Source organism: Mytilus galloprovincialis, chromosome 8 (genome assembly GCF_965363235.1).
Source record: "Mytilus galloprovincialis chromosome 8, xbMytGall1.hap1.1, whole genome shotgun sequence".
Lineage (NCBI taxonomy): Eukaryota > Metazoa > Mollusca > Bivalvia > Mytilida > Mytilidae > Mytilus > Mytilus galloprovincialis.
Window position 1 is genome coordinate 73342691 of NC_134845.1, and position 21000 is coordinate 73363690.

The following is a 21000-nucleotide window of genomic DNA, read 5'->3' on the forward strand; positions in this document are numbered from 1 at the left end:
CACACATACTTTTTTATTTGGCCTAATCTGCATTTATGTGTTATAAAATATTACAAAAAGGGGGGAAAAGATGTCACATATTTCCCCAAAATTTGGCTAAAAGTAGAATTTCAATTGCTAGAAGTAATACCTTAAAATTCTGAAACTGTGTACATATATCATTCAGCAAATCCAATGAAAATACAAATCCTTGGTCTTTCGTCTCGTTTTTTTTGTAAAATTGCGTCAAAAACTTCGTGTAGAAAAAAGTGTTTGTAAACATTACATTAATTTCTGGACCGATGGCCAGTCTTGCTATGAAAATACAGATTGTCAAAAATAAAATAGCCCTTAAATCATATAAAAAATAATCTTGATGCTCTTATAAACCATCTTTGAAGGCTAAATTAGCACTCAGCTGTCTAAAAATGAATTTTATTACACAATAATGTTCCTATTTGAAAAATTCACCGGGACCAAAATGCAATAATATACTCCTAACTGTGTATTGCTACCATCATGAACATAGACAATTTATGTAAAAAAACAAATAGGACAGACATGAAACAAACATTGTATTAGAAAAATATGAAATCAATTTGTATGAACTTTAAATTCAGGATGAAAAGCCAGGGCAGGTTCATTGAGCCTTTTCTGCAGTTTCCTAGCAAGTACAAATTCATTTTGTATTTTATACATATATATTTTTTTTATCCTGCAATTTTTACCAAGCACTTAAACCTTTAGATTGTTAAATCCAAAGTATTGTCTCAGAGTTTTTTGAAAGAAATGGTCATAGCTTTAAACATGTTAAACTGGTACTGTAAAAGCACCCAAAAACATGAAGAACTAAACTTTTAAGTAAAAAGAAATATCAACATGAAACGTAAAACAGTAATTATTATTTCATCGAAAATAACTCGAGTATTGCTGTATTGTAACGATAATATAGAATTACTTTAAAAGTTAAAAAGTAAAAACTTTTAATATTTCCTGTAAATAAATATCGTATCGTAATTCCGAATTCATTTCGTAGTTTACAATTAAATTGATACATCAGCATTTCCGGTTTCTATTCCGACATGAAAGATGCATGTTGCATAGCATTGATTTGCTAGATAAAGTCATGGAGGGATGAAACATTGTTGATCGCGCTACGCTGTACAGCGTAGATACGGTTTATGATGGTGAAAGTTCCTCCATCGTTCAATTTTCATCCATGGAGATCCCTGAGCTTGTTTGTATTTATAAATTTTGAATCTGTTTTTATTGTGTATGTTTGATATGAACGTATACATTTGTATATGTTTATTGTGTTCATTATGTTAATATATGTTCGTCACAAACTGCATGTAAAGTTTATACGACAATAAAATATTTGATTTGATTTGATTAAAACCAAATGAATATTGATTTAAAAATATGTTTGTTATCTTATTTTTTCCAGAAACTGTAAATCAAAACCATGCCGATTACAAAGATTCCAATTGTTCACAAGTTTGGTATTATATCACATAGTCAAAGATTAGAGTTACAGGAACGTTTACTCAAACAGTCTTACCTGCAGAGTGTAGAAAGTCAAAAAGTTTTACAAACAAGGTAGAATATTTATTGTTAGAAAGTACTGTAAACCAACTTATTCTTTCAGATACCATATTTCATGTTAAATCATATCTTGATGCAATTAATTCTATTATATGTTGTCTTTTTTTTTAAGTTTTACAATTTGTGCATAATAAGTAACCCTGTGATCTTACTGCTTAAGTAGTTTTATTAACAATTTCATTCTACAGTCTTCATATTCTCACACTTAATTAGATGTGCATTTATAATGTCAGAATGCGCATTTATAATGTCAGAATGCGCATTTATAATGTCAGAATGCGCATTTATAATGTCAGAATGCGCTATCTATGGACAAACTCTTTGAGGTAATTTTTTAGTTACAACAAATTGTAATTTACAAACAAAAGAACTATGTCAATTGGGCCTGCTTTGATACTATAACTGCGTTTGAATTTTTACTCCATAATATTTGTGTGTGCTATATGTGGAGATTTCGTAAATCATTGTATATCATCAAGTTATCAGAATTCCAACTAACTGTGTACCGCCTATTGCAAACCTGTTTCTGTATTGTTATGAGATATAATTTATGACCAAAATCAGCAAGACCAATCCAAACAATAGCGAATACAAAAATTTAATATCACTTTCAGATACATTTGGATGATCATGACTATATATACATTGGCTCTCAATATTGACGACTTCAGTAAGCACACTAAAGAGATTTATCCAATTGAACTGACTTTAAATAAATTTAATACTAACAACGAACACTGCCCTTTCTTGGATCTTTTATATCTATATCTTTAACAGGAAACTTAATACCCAAATTTACACAAAATGTATGATAAAAGAGATGATTTATCATTTCCTATTGTTTTAAAATATCCATTTTTAGATGGTGACGTGACCTAATTTGTCACCATCAGCCAAAAACAATCAACTGAAAAAAGGGATTTAAGATATAAGCTTTATTAACCAGATTTTTGTGACAAAAGTGTCGGTTATTGATTTGGGGATGTATGGCCGGGCGGCCAGTCGGACAGGGGCAGCCAAATGTTGTCTGTGCATTTACGCATGAACCGTTCAACCAAAGCTTTTCAAATTTTAATATGCTGTTACTGACAACAAAATGGAGGTCAAGTTCAATATTTATGATTTTGACTTTTACGGTTCTGGAGTTATCTGGTCCTAGAAAGATTGAAAAATGACGCTTCCAGTCCTGTCCATGCATTAACTTATGACCTGTTCAATCAAAGCTTTTAAAATTTTATTATGTTGTTACTGATGACAAAATGGAGGTCAAGTTTAATATTGATGATTTTGACTTTTACCATTCAGGAGTTATGGTTCTTGAAAGATTGAAAAATGGTGTTTCCAGTTGTGTCCGTGTATTTACTCATAAACCGTTCAGCCAAAGCATTTAAACTTCAAATATGTTGTTACTGATGACAAAATTGAGGTCAAGTACAATAATGGCAATTTTCATTTTTCTATTCTGGAGTTATGGTTCTTGAAAGATTGAAATATGTGTTACCAGTCATGTTGTTGCATTTACTCATGAACTATTTAATCAAGCCTTTCAAATTTTAATATGTTGTTACTGATGACAAAATGGAGGTCAAGTTTGATATTGATGATTTTCACTTTAACTGTGCATCAGTTATGGTTCTTGTGATATTTAAAAATAAATATTAATAAATCCTGTTTGATGTCGCTCTGACAGCCTCTTGTTGATTTCTAGTATGCAATATTGTAAAGTAGTCATTATTAATGATGAACATGGATCCAGGTGAGAGACACAGGCTCTTTAAAGCTTTTTGTTATTATCCTTGTCATGTTTATTGCAGCAGAAATTGTAACCTCAAAATAATGTGTTTACAAACTTTACAATGAAATGTTTATTGTCATAATACATGACCTGTGAAATAAAGTATGCATTAACATTATGTGACAAACAAAACTAAAAAAAAATGGGCCATCGTATGCTGCTAGTAATGAATATGTTGAAAAGTCAACTTTAACCAGAAAATCATTAGTATTGCAAAATGGAAAATGGTTGTTGTAGAATCAAACTTCATCTCAAATCTTTATCCTGCTTTTTTCTTTCACTGCACAGTTCACGTGAAGTTTATTTTCTCTGAATAATGGTACATGTATGAGTTAAAAAATAAAACGATATCATTTTCAGTCGTAATCCATTAGAAGTTACAGAGGAATTTGTATATCAGTACAACAATGCTAAAACATTGGATGAGAGAGAGAAATACGAGGCTACAGCTCACAAAATGTTGGAAAGATCTAAGGTAATACTGTTGAAGCTTACAGAAATGTCTAAAACTTTGTTCAAAGGATTAAAATCTGATGAAATTTGTTCAGATAATTTAAGTCTGATAAAACTTTGTTCAAGTTATTAAAATTTAATGAAACTTTGTTCAAATGATTAAAATCTAATGAAACTTTGTTCCAATGATTAAAGTCTGATAAAACTTTGTTCCAATGATTAAAGTCTGATTAAACTTTGTTCCAATGATTAAAGTCTGATGAAACTATACTCAAATGATTAAAGTCTGATCATGAAACTTTGTTCAGATAATTTAAGTCTGATAAAACTTTGTTCAAGTTATTAAAATTTAATGAAACTTTGTTCAAATGATTAAAATCTAATGAAACTTTGTTCCAAAGATTAAAGTCTGATTAAACTTTGTTCCAATGATTAAAGTCTGATTAAACTTTGTTCCAATGATTAAAGTCTGATGAAACTATACTCAAATGATTAAAGTCTGATGAAACTTTGTTCAAATAATTAAAATCTAAGAAACTCTGTTCAAATGATTAAAATCTAATGAAACTTTGATCCAATGATTAAAATCTAATGAAACTTTGTTCAAATGATTAAAATCTAATAAAACTTTCAGTGGTGGATCCAGGGGGGGGGGGGGGGGGTTCCGGGGGTTTGGAACCCCTTTTTTTTTGGCCGATCAATGCATTTGAATGGGAGCATATAGTTGGAACCCCCCTTTTACTCTGTGTTGGGAACCCCCCTTTTTAAAATGGCTGGATCCGCCACTGCCTTTGTTCCAATGATTAAAGTCTGATGAAACTTTGTTCAAATGATTCAAGTCTAATGAAACTATGTTCCAATGAGTAAAATCTGATAAAACTTTGTTCAAATGATTAAAGTCTGATGAAACTTTATTCAAATGATTAAAGTCTGATGAAACTTTATTCAAATGATTAAAATCTAATGAAACTTTGTTGCAATGATTAAAGTCTGATGAAACTTTATTCAAATGATTAAAATCTAATGAAACTTTGTTGCAATGATTAAAGTCTGATGAGCACTTGTTTACATCGATGTCCTTTGGTGATTGGGGGATAGTTGTCTCATTCTTTAGACTCATTACTGGCAGACAAAAACCTTTTATTTATACATCTAAATTTACCCACTGCTATTTGAATGCTCAGAAGAAACGTTTTAGCCAGTTTAACCTTCAAATGAGAAGTTACGATACAATTGAGAATGGAAATGGGGAATGTGTCAAAGAGACAACAACCGGACCATAGAGCAGACAACAGCCAAAGGACACCAATGGGTGAGAAAGTCCCACATCCGGAAGTCATCCTTCAGCTGGCCCCTGAACAAATAGATATATTCAGTGGTAATAGAGGTCATACTAAACTCTGAATTATACACAAGAAACTAAAACCAAAAATCATACAAGACTAACAAAAGAAAATAAACAAAATGACAATAACACATAAATAACAACAGACTACTAACAGTTACTGACATGCCAGCTCCAGAACTCAATTAAACTGATTGAAAGATTATGTCTTCATCATATGAATACCAGGCACAATCCCTCCTGTTAAGGGTTTAGTATTATACCATTATGAAATATATGAGAAGAACATATAACCCGTGTCATGCAAACATGCAAAACCCTATAAGTGAATCAATATTAAAGCCAAAATATGCAATCTTGAATGACCTGACAACAGTATCGTAACTATATCTCTTCTTAATAAGTCTATTTAAAGGTTTTGTTAGCCTATGAAGTGAATACTGACATATTTGTGCTTTGTAAAGAATATTACCATAAACAATTGGATGTGATATACCTGAACATATAAGATGTCTGCATGTTGAGTTATATTTACAAATGATTTTCCTATACCGATGATAAATTTAGGAAATGTTTTGATTAGTTTGTGATATCGAAAAACCCTGGTGTAATAATTTTTCAGTAATACATAAATTACATAAAACATGTTTTTTCCCCGTGTTAACTTAAGAATATTCAAGGCGACTTGCAAATCTCTATCAGTTATGTTCCATTAGATGTTCAGTGATAGATTATCCCAATTTGTCAAAGCTAGAGATGAAGAAATACAAAATAAAGAATTATAAAAAAAATAAATAAAAAAAAGGAAAGCAAGAAAAAAGTACATGTACCATCCTAATTGGATGAAAACTGAAAACTACTTTGTGATTTTTTTTTATAATCTTTATTTTGCATTTCTTCATCTCAGACAAAAATTATATATAAAAAAGAAGATGTGGTATGATTGCAAATGAGACAACTGTCCACAAGAAACCAAAATGACGCAGAAATTCACATACATAAATAATGTGGATGGGTTAAACATGTTAGCAGGATCCCAACCCTCCTCTAACCTGGGACAGTGCATTTGTTTTATCAAAGAAGAATACAATACATGTTTATTCATTTTGACCTGTCGGTGTCAGTGCTTGTATTAACATTCCTTTTTTGTTTATGTTGCAATTGTTTGTCTGCACTGATCTTTCAGAGAAGGTACAGGTAAAAGGTTTCATCTGACAGTGGTGATAGCAGGGTGTACAAATTGGATATAACCTCAATTGCTTAACTTCACTTTACCAAAGATGAACAAATTTGTATGCAAGTATTTTATAATGAGACCTCAAATGAAGTGTAAAAATTGTAAATTCTAAGTTTAGTCATTTTCATGTTGCTTGGCACATGTCGGACATGGCCCATTATAATGCTTTTCTCAATATAGCCTTTATTAAACATTATAAGGCAACATTAAGTGACACTTATTATATTTCCCCTTTTGTTTACAAGTACTTAGTCAATGATTTACCAATGACTGTTATAAAAAAAATAAAAATATTTTGCATAACTCTTATTCAATTTCAGAGAAGATCCGGTTTGCGGCTTAATGGATTAGGACAATATGTAAATTTACCAATGGCCTGGACTGAGCTAGCTCAGTTGGCTCAGTGTAAGGGCAAAATACAGGAAGGTAAGTTCACAAGGTCATACCACACATCTATTGTATTGAAGGTTTAAAACATTTGACATTACATATTATTTTGCATTAACTTGCACAGAGACATTTTCTAAAATCTTATTAAGAAGTCTTGCTGGTGTCCATACAATATGTCACTCCTAACATCACTTTAATCAAGAGAACTCAGATGCATATAAATTAAATACAGATGTACCATCATTACCAAACAAGGTCAAACATTTACAAGATATATATTCTTGGTTTTGTAAGGAATGATATATTGTATAGAAACCAGCAAGGACTAACAAAAAGGACGTAAAAGACCATTTAATAAAACCAATAAAGATGTACATCTTATATGAGTATTATTTACACCTTTTTTTCGTAAATAATAACTCTTAAAAATCAGTTAAAGTTGATATGAAAAGAAGGTAAAATGATATTTATGAGAAAAAGACTACTGTAAAAGCAGAAACTTTTGTGGAGGATTTAATTTTGTTTATTTCACAAAATTAAAACCCCCGCAAAAATTTAACCTTCATATATTGTCAATTCCATATGCTGGAAACCACGAAATTAAATCCCTATGAAAATTAATGTTTCTACAGTATTTTAAAGATTGAAGAGAGAGTTTTATAGATGAAAAGATACATATTTACTTCAGTGAAAAAATATATTAGACAAACTTAATGCGCTTCTGTATAACAAATTTTTAATCTTGGTTATACAGAAGAGTTTATTTATTACAAGAACATGTTGAAAATATTCATCTTAATTATTCTTTTTGTTTATCAATTATAAACAAATCCTCTGAATCAGATGATATTGTACCTGTTAGAATTGTGGTTAAATTTTGAATGCCCTCAGGTTAGTGGTATTTATTACTATTTATCCAGTAATTTATTATAATGGTTAAAGGCTTATCCAGTATTGTGATTTATTATAATGGTTAACGGCTTATCCAGTATTGTGATTTATTATACTGGTAAGTGGTTAAAGGCTTATCCGGTATTGCGATTTATTTTTATACTGGTTAAAGGCTTATCCTGAAATTATTTATCCAGTATTGTGATTTATTATACTGGTTAAAGGGTTATCCTGAAATTATTTATCCAGTATTGTGATTTATTATACTGGTTAAAGGCTTATCCTGAAATTATTTATCCAGTATTGTAATTTGTCATATGTTTAGTAGTAAATACAGTAGTTTTGCTTATTTGATAAATAGCCTGCTGTTTAATCAATATCGAGCAACTTTGATGCGCACCCTTTATCGCATACCCTTTATCACACCCCTACTTTTTTTTTTTTTTGCTTAAGAAAAATTTTCCTCAAAATATGTCAATTTTTCAATGACGTAATTGTTTGGTATGTGATGTCACGAACGTCAAGTTTTCATATTGTATGTGACGTCACGAACGTCAAGTTTTCATATTTTTTGGCACACTAAATGCAACCAAATAAAATACAAAACACACAAATAAATACAATAATAAACAAAATATTTTTAAAACAACAGCACGCAAATTGTAAGATAACCCATGTGCCTCGGATAAGTAATTGAGCAGGACTTTTAAGGCCTTTGAAACAAGACAAAAGTAGAACTGAAGGTAACCCAGTGCTATGGATCAGAAAACAGTTCATATAATATAATACTCTTCTGTTGAAATATATGATAAAGCATATGATACATGGCAAAATCCGTATCACATGCCGTATCACCCTCGACCAATATCATCCCTCGGGCCTAAAGGCCCTTGGGCTGTTATTGATGTCTCGGGATGATACGACATATGATACCGATTTTGCCATGTATTATTCTCTATTTATTACATGTATACTGGTTAAAGGCTTATCCTGAAATTCTGTGTCAGTATAAATCACTTATCATAATATTATATTTAAATTGTAGAATGTCTAGATGTATTGATAACCACACTAGACCAGTCACCTCTAGAGAGATTCCACATCAGTATAAATCACTTATCATAATATTATATTTGAATTGTAGAATGTCTAGATGTTGATAACCACACTTGACCAGTCACCTCTAGAGAGATTCCACATCAGTATAAATCACTTATCATAATATTATATTTGAATTGTAGAATGTCTAGATGTTGATAACCACACTTGACCAGTCACCTCTAGAGAGATTCCACATCAGTATAAATCACTTATCATAATATTATATTTGAATTGTAGAATGTCTAGATGTATTGATAACCACACTTGACCGGTCACCTCTAGAGAGATTCCACATCAGTATAAATCACTTATCATAATATTATATTTGAATTGTAGAATGTCTAGATGTTGATAACCACACTTGACCAGTCACCTCTAGAGAGATTCCACATCAGTATAAATCACTTATCATAATATTATATTTGAATTGTAGAATGTCTAGATGTATTGATAACCACACTTGACCAGTCACCTCTAGAGAGATTCCACATCAGTATAAATCACTTATCATAATATTATATTTGAATTGTAGAATGTCTAGATGTATTGATAACCACACTTGACCAGTCACCTCTAGAGAGATTCCACATCAGTATAAATCACTTATCATAATATTATATTTGAATTGTAGAATGTCTAGATGTTGATAACCACACTTGACCAGTCACCTCTAGAGAGATTCCACATCAGTATAAATCACTTATCATAATATTATATTTGAATTGTAGAATGTCTAGATGTATTGATAACCACACTTGACCAGTCACCTCTAGAGAGATTCCACATCAGTATAAATCACTTATCATAATATTATATTTAAATTGTAGAATGTCTAGATGTATTGATAACCACACTAGACCAGTCACCTCTAGAGAGATTCCACATCAGTATAAATCACTTATCATAATATTATATTTGAATTGTAGAATGTCTAGATGTTGATAACCACACTTGACCGGTCACCTCTAGAGAGATTCCACATCAGTATAAATCACTTATCATAATATTATATTTGAATTGTAGAATGTCTAGATGTATTGATAACCACACTTGACCAGTCACCTCTAAAGAGATTCCACATCAGTATAAATCACTTATCATAATATTATATTTGAATTGTAGAATGTCTAGATGTATTGATAACCACACTTGACCAGTCACCTCTAGAGAGATTCCACATCAGTATAAATCACTTATCATAATATTATATTTGAATTGTAGAATGTCTAGATGTATTGATAACCACACTTGACCAGTCACCTCTAGAGAGATTCCACATCAGTATAAATCACTTATCATAATATTATATTTGAATCGTAGAATGTCTAGATGTTGATAACCACACTTGACCAGTCACCTCTAGAGAGATTCCACATCAGTATAAATCACTTATCATAATATTATATTTGAATTTTAGAATGTCTAGATGTATTGATAACCACACTTGACCAGTCACCTCTAGAGAGATTCCACATCAGTATAAATCACTTATCATAATATTATATTTGAATTGTAGAATGTCTAGATGTATTGATAACCACACTTGACCAGTCACCTCTAGAGAGATTCCACATCAGTATAAATCACTTATCATAATAATATATTTGAATTGTAGAATGTCTAGATGTATTGATAACCACACTTGACCAGTCACCTCTAGAGAGATTCCACATCAGTATAAATCACTTATCATAATATTATATTTGAATTGTAGAATGTCTAGATGTATTGATAACCACACTTGACCAGTCACCTCTAGAGAGATTCCACATCAGTATAAATCACTTATCATAATATTATACTTGAATTGTAGAATGTCTAGATGTTGATAACCACACTTGACCAGTCACCTCTAGAGAGATTCCACATCAGTATAAATCACTTATCATAATATTATATTTGAATTGTAGAATGTCTAGATGTATTGATAACCACACTTGACCAGTCACCTCTAGAGAGATTCCACATCAGTATAAATCACTTATCATAATATTATATTTGAATTGTAGAATGTCTAGATGTTGATAACCACACTTGACCGGTCACCTCTAGAGAGATTCCACATCAGTATAAATCACTTATCATAATATTATATTTGAATTGTAGAATGTCTAGATGTATTGATAACCACACTTGACCAGTCACCTCTAGAGAGATTCCACATCAGTATAAATCACTTATCATAATATTATATTTGAATTGTAGAATGTCTAGATGTATTGATAACCACACTTGACCAGTCACCTCTAGAGAGATTCCACATCAGTATAAATCACTTATCATAATATTATATTTGAATTGTAGAATGTCTAGATGTATTGATAACCACACTTGACCAGTCACCTCTAGAGAGATTCCACATCAGTATAAATCACTTATCATAATATTATATTTGAATTGTAGAATGTCTAGATGTTGATAACCACACTTGACCAGTCACCTCTAGAGAGATTCCACATCAGTATAAATCACTTATCATAATATTATATTTGAATTGTAGAATGTCTAGATGTATTGATAACCACACTTGACCAGTCACCTCTAGAGAGATTCCACATCAGTATAAATCACTTATCATAATATTATATTTGAATTGTAGAATGTCTAGATGTATTGATAACCACACTTGACCAGTCACCTCTAGAGAGATTCCACATCAGTATAAATCACTTATCATAATATTATATTTGAATTGTAGAATGTCTAGATGTATTGATAACCACACTTGACCAGTCACCTCTAGAGAGATTCCACATCAGTATAAATCACTTATCATAATATTATATTTGAATTGTAGAATGTCTAGATGTTGATAACCACACTTGACCAGTCACCTCTAGAGAGATTCCACATCAGTATAAATCACTTATCATAATATTATATTTGAATTGTAGAATGTCTAGATGTATTGATAACCACACTTGACCAGTCACCTCTAGAGAGATTCCACATCAGTATAAATCACTTATCATAATATTATATTTGAATTGTAGAATGTCTAGATGTTGATAACCACACTTGACCAGTCACCTCTAGAGAGATTCCACATCAGTATAAATCACTTATCATAATATTATATTTGAATTGTAGAATGTCTAGATGTATTGATAACCACACTTGACCAGTCACCTCTAGAGAGATTCCACATCAGTATAAATCACTTATCATAATATTATATTTGAATTGTAGAATGTCTAGATGTTGATAACCACACTTGACCAGTCACCTCTAGAGAGATTCCACATCAGTATAAATCACTTATCATAATATTATATTTGAATTGTAGAATGTCTAGATGTATTGAAAACCACACTTGACCAGTCACCTCTAGAGAGATTCCACATCAGTATAAATCACTTATCATAATATTATATTTGAATTGTAGAATGTCTAGATGTATTGATAACCACACTTGACCAGTCACCTCTAGAGAGATTCCACATCAGTATAAATCACTTATCATAATATTATATTTGAATTGTAGAATGTCTAGATGTATTGATAACCACACTTGACCAGTCACCTCTAGAGAGATTCCACATCAGTATAAATCACTTATCATAATATTATATTTGAATTGTAGAATGTCTAGATGTATTGATAACCACACTTGACCAGTCACCTCTAGAGAGATTCCACATCAGTATAAATCACTTATCATAATATTATATTTGAATTGTAGAATGTCTAGATGTTGATAACCACACTTGACCAGTCACCTCTAGAGAGATTCCACATCAGTATAAATCACTTATCATAATATTATATTTGAATTGTAGAATGTCTAGATGTATTGATAACCACACTTGACCAGTCACCTCTAGAGAGATTCCACATCAGTATTAATCACTTATCATAATATTATATTTGAATTGTAGAATGTCTAGATGTATTGATAACCACACTTGACCAGTCACCTCTAGAGAGATTCCACATCAGTATAAATCACTTATCATAATATTATATTTGAATTGTAGAATGTCTAGATGTTGATAACCACACTTGACCAGTCACCTCTAGAGAGATTCCACATCAGTATAAATCACTTATCATAATATTATATTTGAATTGTAGAATGTCTAGATGTATTGATAACCACACTTGACCAGTCACCTCTAGAGAGATTCCACATCAGTATAAATCACTTATCATAATATTATATTTGAATTGTAGAATGTCTAGATGTATTGATAACCACACTTGACCAGTCACCTCTAGAGAGATTCCACATCAGTATAAATCACTTATCATAATATTATATTTGAATTGTAGAATGTCTAGATGTATTGATAACCACACTTGACCAGTCACCTCTAGAGAGATTCCACATCAGTATAAATCACTTATCATAATATTATATTTGAATTGTAGAATGTCTAGATGTTGATAACCACACTTGACCAGTCACCTCTAGAGAGATTCCACATCAGTATAAATCACTTATCATAATATTATATTTGAATTGTAGAATGTCTAGATGTATTGATAACCACACTTGACCAGTCACCTCTAGAGAGATTCCACATCAGTATAAATCACTTATCATAATATTATATTTGAATTGTAGAATGTCTAGATGTATTGATAACCACACTTGACCAGTCACCTCTAGAGAGATTCCACATCAGTATAAATCACTTATCATAATATTATATTTGAATTGTAGAATGTCTAGATGTATTGATAACCACACTTGACCAGTCACCTCTAGAGAGATTCCACATCCCAGCTTTGTTTTTCCTGGCAGAGACAATGTTATACTGGCTCAGGACAGATGCTGTTCATCAACCATATCTTAGGACTGGAGAAATTAAACTTTTAAAGGTAACATGTCATGGCATTTTACCCCTTAGTTGTTTGAATACTTTAAGAAAAGAATCTGATGTCAAATTATTCACGAAATCAAAGTAAAAAATCTATAATTTATTCATATGTATATTTATGAATTCTAAAGAAATGAATCAGTACAGCTGATGAAATACAAAATAAAAATAATAAATCTGTGTGTCATTAAATATCAGAAACTACAACCTTTTAGTGAAGGACAAATCCCTGGACTTGTTAAACCTAGATTCCATTTACTTTCAAGTCCCAAACTTCATGGATTTATGACTAACTATAAATGTAAAAAAATGTAGTCAATAATTATTTACTAGATATATATTAACCTTAAATTAATTCTTTACCCAATTTTCCAAAAAATGTGAGGGGCTCAAAGTTTAATGTCCTAGCAATCTAGACTTTGCTTACTGAGTTGTTTTTCCTCCATTGATCATGTTGATTAATGACATAAATCAAGCCTTGTTTCCTGCTTTGAAAATTGTTTCAAAGAATTGTTAGCTGTGTAAACAAAGTAGAATATGATAGGATCTCTAAGTTCCATCATGGGATAAAATTACCTTTATTGTGCAATGCAGAAATAGATTTTTTGACAGATTCTGTATACATTCCTACTTTTAAAGCTGACTTAAGTTTAGTGTTTTATCTAGGGTTAAGTGGACACAATTTCATATATGGAGGTATCCTTATAGACATAACAGTCATCTTATTTAAAAAAGACAATTCAAACTTTACTCCTTTCTCTTGTTATATAACATTTGAAGGAAACATATTTTTATTCATGGGTATTAATTTTCGTGGCTTCAGTAGAAGTTAAAAGTTAAATTCGTGGAGTTTAGTTTTCTGAAGAAAAAATTGAATGATGAATTTGAAGACATCAGAAACAAATATAAGTGATATTAATCAAATGTTGTTTTATAATGATTTTTTGGACATTGATAAATATAAGGTGTTCATTTTCACCCTCTTGTTCATTTTTTATTACTAACAAAATTCATAATATTTTTCAATTGAAGGAAAATGCAGAGTAAATATTGAGGTTGTTTTATCCATATGTAATCAAAAGTTGACACTTTTTGACTTGAGATCAAATGATCAACAGATTAACAATTATCACAAGTGTTAATTGGGCCATGAAAAATGTCATGTGACTGAAACAGTTACAGTTAAGAAAATGCCACAAATGTACTTTGAATTGTAAAATTAATTATTTACATGAAAAGCAAGCTCAAGAAGAAATTATTTTTTTTCCTATGAGAATTATGGAAAAACAACTTAATTGCATATCATCACCAGAAATCTTACTTCATCGTTCAAAACTCATTTCTCATGAGAATTAAAAGGTTAACAGTCCTACATTTGAGTTTTTTGGCGAGCCTGCGACTTTTGTCGCAGAAAGCTTGACATAGGGATAGTGATCAGGCGGCTGAGGCAGTGGTGTTAGCTAACTTCTTAAAAGCTTTATATTTTAGAAGGTGGAAGACATGGATGCTTCATACTTTGTATATAGATGCCTCATGTTATGAAGTTTCCGTCATAATACAATGTAACATAATATTAATGATTTGTAAAGAAGGTTAGACATTTCAGCTTGTGCACTTTTGTTTAAAGATTTAATGGATTAAATCTTGTATGAAGTTGTACAAAAAAAAATGTATATTTAGCTCATACTTTTCTGCTTTTGCTTATATGATCGTATATATATATATATATATATTGTAACGAAAACCGAGCGGTCAGGCTTTGATGTTAAACTAAAATTGTGTAATCCTTAGTGTTTTGCTATAAGAATGTGTTTTATATCATGGATAAGTATATATGAACTGAAGTTATAACTGGCGACCCTTCTTTGGTAGCGTGGTACTCTGGTATCGTGGTACTTTGCGGTATTCCGGTAGATCTAATAAAATTGAGAATGGAAATGGGGAATATGTCAAAGAGACAACAACCCGACCAAATAAAAAACAACAGCAGAGGGTCACCAACAGGTCTTCAATGTAGCGAGAAATTCCCGCACCCGGAGGCGTCCTTCAGCTGGCCCCTAAACAAATATATACTAGTCCAGTGATAATGAACGCCATACTAATTTCCAAATTGTACACAAGAAACTAAAATTAAAAGAATACAAGACTAACAAAGGCCAGAGGCTCCTGACTTGGGACAGGCGCAAAAATGCGGCGGGGTTAAACATGTTTGTGAGATCTCAACCCTCCCCCTATACCTCTAACCAATGTAGTAAAGTAAACGCATAACAATACGCACATTAAAATTCAGTTCAAGAATAATCCGAGTCTGATGTCAGAAGATGTAACCAAAGAAAATAAACAAAATGACAATAATACATAAATAACAACAGACTACTAGCAGTTAACTGACATGCCAGCTCCAGACTTCAATTAAACTGACTGAAAGATTATGATTTCATCATATGAACATCAGGCACAATCCTTCCCGTTAGGGGTTTAGTATCATACCTTCATAACATATATGAGAAGAATATAACCCGTGTCATGCCAACAACTGTTTTTAGAATAAATGTGTTTAGTTCCGATGCAAAGACCTTACCAGTGACTCAATATTAACGCCAAAATATGCAATCTTTAATGACTTGACAACAGTATCGTAATTATATCCCTTCTTAATAAGTCTAGGTTGGTTCTGTATAGGTTTTGTGGTACTTAGTGGTATTCTGGTAGATCTTAGTTTGGTTCTGTTAAGGTTTTTGTAAGAATAACAGACTCGTTAAATAAAAATCAACTTGTATTATCTTTAAGATGCGCTAAATATCTACAATGCATACAAATAGTATATAACTTAACAGTATTCTAGTCTAATAAATAAATACCTTACTTTATTAGAATATCGTAAAGAAAATGGATAGCGGAAATATAAATACTCGAAAGTTTACGAACTAAAGCTTGGTAATCGGCAAATGGTAAATTGAATTCAATGTAAAAAGATAACGTTTCTCACTTGTGTTACTTGCCCAGGGTAAAGTCGTACTGAAGTTTTATCCGTTTTCTCCACCGTATTTATACTTAGGTAATCCATTTAACATTTAACAAGTTCCATTTCAAGGGACCCCCATTTCGTTACAATATATATATGCATGTAGTCAAACCTACATAGGGATGTTTCTATGTCTGGAACTGTACAACAGGTGTTATATTTCGTTAGATACTTAAATGCATGGATAAAGCCATCCATGTACACTGTAAACCATGAAAATTGGAACCCCATGCATTTAAGTATTTGACAATAACTTTATTTGAATCATTTAATTACAGATGGGACAGCTGGCTTTCACCCGATTGTTTTACCATCACATGGCAGGACAACTCCAAGGACAAAACGAGTTTAAAAACAGACTCTTTACATACTTAGATGGTAAGTCTTTTTACTATAAATTATTTTTTTACATTTCAATGTGATTTTTGTTGAGCCTGCGACTTTTGTCGCAGAAAGCTCGACATAGGGATAGTGTTGCGGCTATGGCAGCTGGTGCGTTAGCTGACCTCTTTTAAAAAAGCTTTATTTTTTAGAAGCTGGGAGACCAGATTGCCTCATGTTACGAAGTTTCCGTCAGTCACATGTCTAATGTCCTCGACCTCATTTTCATGGTTCAGTGACTACTTGAAAAAAAAGTTAAGATTATTTGAAGTGTTGAATTCTCTCTTATTATAAGTAATAGGATAACTATATTATGTATGTACGTACCTTGCAAAATCCTCATGCCTGTCAGACAGTTTTCACTTGACCACGACCTCATTTCATGGATCATTGAACAAGGTTAAGTTTTGGTGGTCAAGTCGATATCTCAGATACTATAAGCAATAGTTGTTCTAGTATATTCGGTGTATGGAAGGACTGTAAGGTGTACAAGTCCAACTGGCACATGTCATCTGATCTTGACCTCATTTTCATATTTCAGTGGTCAAAGTTAAGTTTTTGTGTTTTGGTCTGTTTTTCTTATACTGTTTGCAATATATCTACTATATTTGGTGTATGAAATGATTGTAAGGTGTACATGTCTAACTGGCAGGTGTCATCTGACCTTGACCTCATTTTCATGGTTCAGTGGTCAAAGTTAAGTTTTTGAGTTTGGTCTTTTTTTCTAATACTATATTCAATAGGTCAACTATATTTGGTGTATGGAAACATAAGTTGTGCAGGTTTTATTTGACCTTGATCTCATTTTCAGTTTATTGCTCAGTGTTAAGTTTTTGTGTTTTGATCTGTTTTTCAAACTATAAGCAATAGGTCATCTCTGTGTTGTATGGAAGAATTGTTAGCAGTACATGTCTGCCTGGAATGGTTCATCTGACCTTGACCTCATTTTGCATGGTTCATTGGTCAATGTTTTGTTTTCTTTGTTAATGTTAAGTTTATGTGAAAGTTGTAATAAAGCTTTATGTTTAGGACTATCAACATAATATCAATGATAAGTAAAGAAGGCGAGACATTTCAGCGTGTGCACTCTTGTATTTCTTAGTATAAGTGTGACTCCAATGAAATTCAGAACAGTGGTACATAAAATGTGGATGTGCAAATTATTCTTTGGGGAAAATTGCCCAATCAGTTTTTGTTATTTAATTTTTAAAATGGTCTCTTAATGCTTGGATTTCAATAAAATTGATTTATAGGAATGATAATGAAGATATTTATTCTAAAGTTATCCTGTGTCAAAAAATATCCATCCACCTCTATTTTCTAAATTATTTCTAAAAAGATAAAAGAATTTGTAGTTCTAAGATATTATCAATTCAATTCAAATCTTTATTGCCATAAAACTACATATTTATAGTATGTGACACAACATAACAAAATGAAAATAAAAAATAACAACAAGATCATTAATATACACAATAAAAGTAAATATTTGAAGAGTCCCCTATCCTCAGTTCAATAGACTGTTTTAAAAAGGATCCTAGCTTATTTACCTGAATGTGTGAAATTGGATTGAGTATATATGTTATTTTATCTATGTCATTTAAATTTATAAAGTGGATATTCTCATTTATCAAAAGATCAAAATAAACTTTTCTATTATTATGGTTTCTATTACATTATAAAAAGAAATGAATTTCATCTTCAATTTGTTTACAGTTTTTGCCTAATCTTTCTTCTCTTGGTATTTTAAGGTATCTTCCCTTTTCTATTAATAAATTATGGTCACTTAATCTAAAAAAAATTATCAGTTTTCTGAATTCAAGTTTTGAGCAAGTTAAATATTTTTCTTCTGTATTATTTATTTTTACATGTTTATAAGTAGTGAGTTTGCTGTTATCCTTTATATCTGATAGTTTATCATTTACTAGTTTTTCCTAAAAATGCTTCAATTTTAATTTAATTTGTTCTCTTATATTTTTAGTTATCTTTTGTGAGGAATATGCTTTCAAAGTGTCCAAATCCATACCAGTTTCTTCTACTATATGTTTTACATATGAGAACCAAGAATAAATTCCTGCCGAGTCTAAGTTTTGAGACAAAATAAAGGATTCTTTTAAGAGACGATTAATTTCATCAGAATATTATCTAATAAGATACAATATAGATTGAAATTTAATATTAAGTTCTAGAGGAAGTCTCCCCATATCAGCTCTTGCACCTAAATTTGATGAAGTTTTTCTTATACCAAGCTAGTGTATATTTACAAAACTGTAGGTGTAACTTTTCTATAGGTGTTTTATCAATGAAATAAAAGGGGCCAATTGTTTTCCAGAGTTATTTGCTCTTTTTTTTGGCTCTAAAATATGTTATATAGGAGTCTAAAAAATGTAACTTCTGAGTTATATAAAGCTATTGGTTTAACTAATGAATCAAAGAGATTATTTGCAACTTTAACTGGTATATTATTCAATGGACTGGTATATGACTTCATCGCAAAGAGAACTTATTTAGCTTTTTTTGTTAGATCTATAGTACTGTGCGAAAGATTTTCATTATTTTTAATCAACATTCCTAAAAAATTATACTCATTTGTGTCTGATATTGGAATATCTTTGTATGTTGCAAATGAGTTAGCTGTTTTGGAACAGTTTTGCTTTAAAATCAGAGTTTTAGTTTTATTTACATTTACACTCCGTTTTCAATGATCACAAAAAGCACTTAAATTGTTTAAACTATTTTGTAATCCCTCTTTAGTTTCAGATATTAAAAGAAGATCATCTGCAAATAGAAGAGAGTTAATATTTGAAGAAACTAATGAAACTGGATCTGAATTTTTTTATTATCGAAACTTCATATTTTCATAATTACATCCTTAAATGTTTTGGATTGGCAAAATTGACCAAAATGTATACCCAATGAATTGTATAATATGTTTGCATCAGTTTACATCATTTGTTTCTGTGTCTCACGCAAATGTGTAAATAAGGGCCCTCCTGACCTGTAAGTTTTCTAATTTGTATTCTGTATTTTACTGATTATTGTTTTTGGAAGATCAAATTTACGCTTTTATACTAACTCATTATCCTCCTCAAATTTAAACATTCTCTATCCTTTAATTGATTGTAAAAGTTTGAAACATGATTTTAAACGGTAAATGGGAATCTAGGTCTATTTTGGGGCTTTTGCATGAGGAACGATAATTTAAAAAGGTCAACTGCTATCACATCAAAATTACAAGTTAATTCAAGGAGAAAAAAGAAAAATAGCACTTGACTATCCATACAATATACTGTCTATTTATGATATTGAAAGTTAAAGTTGCAGAGAAATTTTCTGAATAAATACATAATTACATAATAATGATTAATCATTTGATTTTTATTTTTCTCAGGTTTATCTGAATGTCAAGAAGCCTACAGCCCCTACCCAAATGCCTTATTATCACTAAGATTTATAATAACTGTTGGTAAAATAATCATGGCTGACACTGAAGTAGAACCTGGTGAGATAAAGGAAGGAGATAATGTATCAAAGCCACGCACTCCACTCAGTAGACCAAGTATGGTAAATCTATTTTATTATTTATTACGGAATAGACCACTCCACTCAGTAGACCAAGTATGGTAAATCTATTTTATTATTTATTACGGAGTAGATCACTCCACTCAGTAGACCAAGTATGGTAAATCTATTTTATTATTTATTACGGAATAGACCACTCCACTCAGTAGACCAAGTATGGTAAATCTATTTTATTATTTAATTTCAGCTTTAATCACTCATTGATAGATGATAAAAGTTGTAACATATGCAGTTTTAATAATTATTTCAGGTTAAATTTGAATAATTCTGATTTTTATGGCCCCCACAACGAAGTTGTCGGTGCCATATGACTGTTTCCACAGTAAAGAGGGTCAATACATATGTTCATTTGAAACACCTATGATATTTTATTGAGAAACTTGATGTTTTCAT

The 21000-nt window shown here is 31.0% G+C and overlaps 1 protein-coding gene across 4 annotated transcripts in view; it reads left to right on the forward strand.

Moving 5' to 3' along the window:
- LOC143042529 (transmembrane protein 232-like) overlaps positions 1–21000 on the forward strand; it is a 53533-nt gene that overhangs the window by 5255 nt on the left and 27278 nt on the right. For all 4 annotated transcript variants that reach the window (XM_076214899.1, XM_076214902.1, XM_076214900.1 and 1 more), the window contains exons 2-7: positions 1427–1578; positions 3740–3854; positions 6735–6840; positions 13463–13620; positions 16923–17022; positions 20417–20589. In XM_076214899.1, the coding sequence (XP_076071014.1) occupies positions 1445–1578; positions 3740–3854; positions 6735–6840; positions 13463–13620; positions 16923–17022; positions 20417–20589 (786 nt within the window). In that variant the 5' untranslated portion in view covers positions 1427–1444. The remainder of the gene's footprint in view (positions 1–1426; positions 1579–3739; positions 3855–6734; positions 6841–13462; positions 13621–16922; positions 17023–20416; positions 20590–21000) is intronic.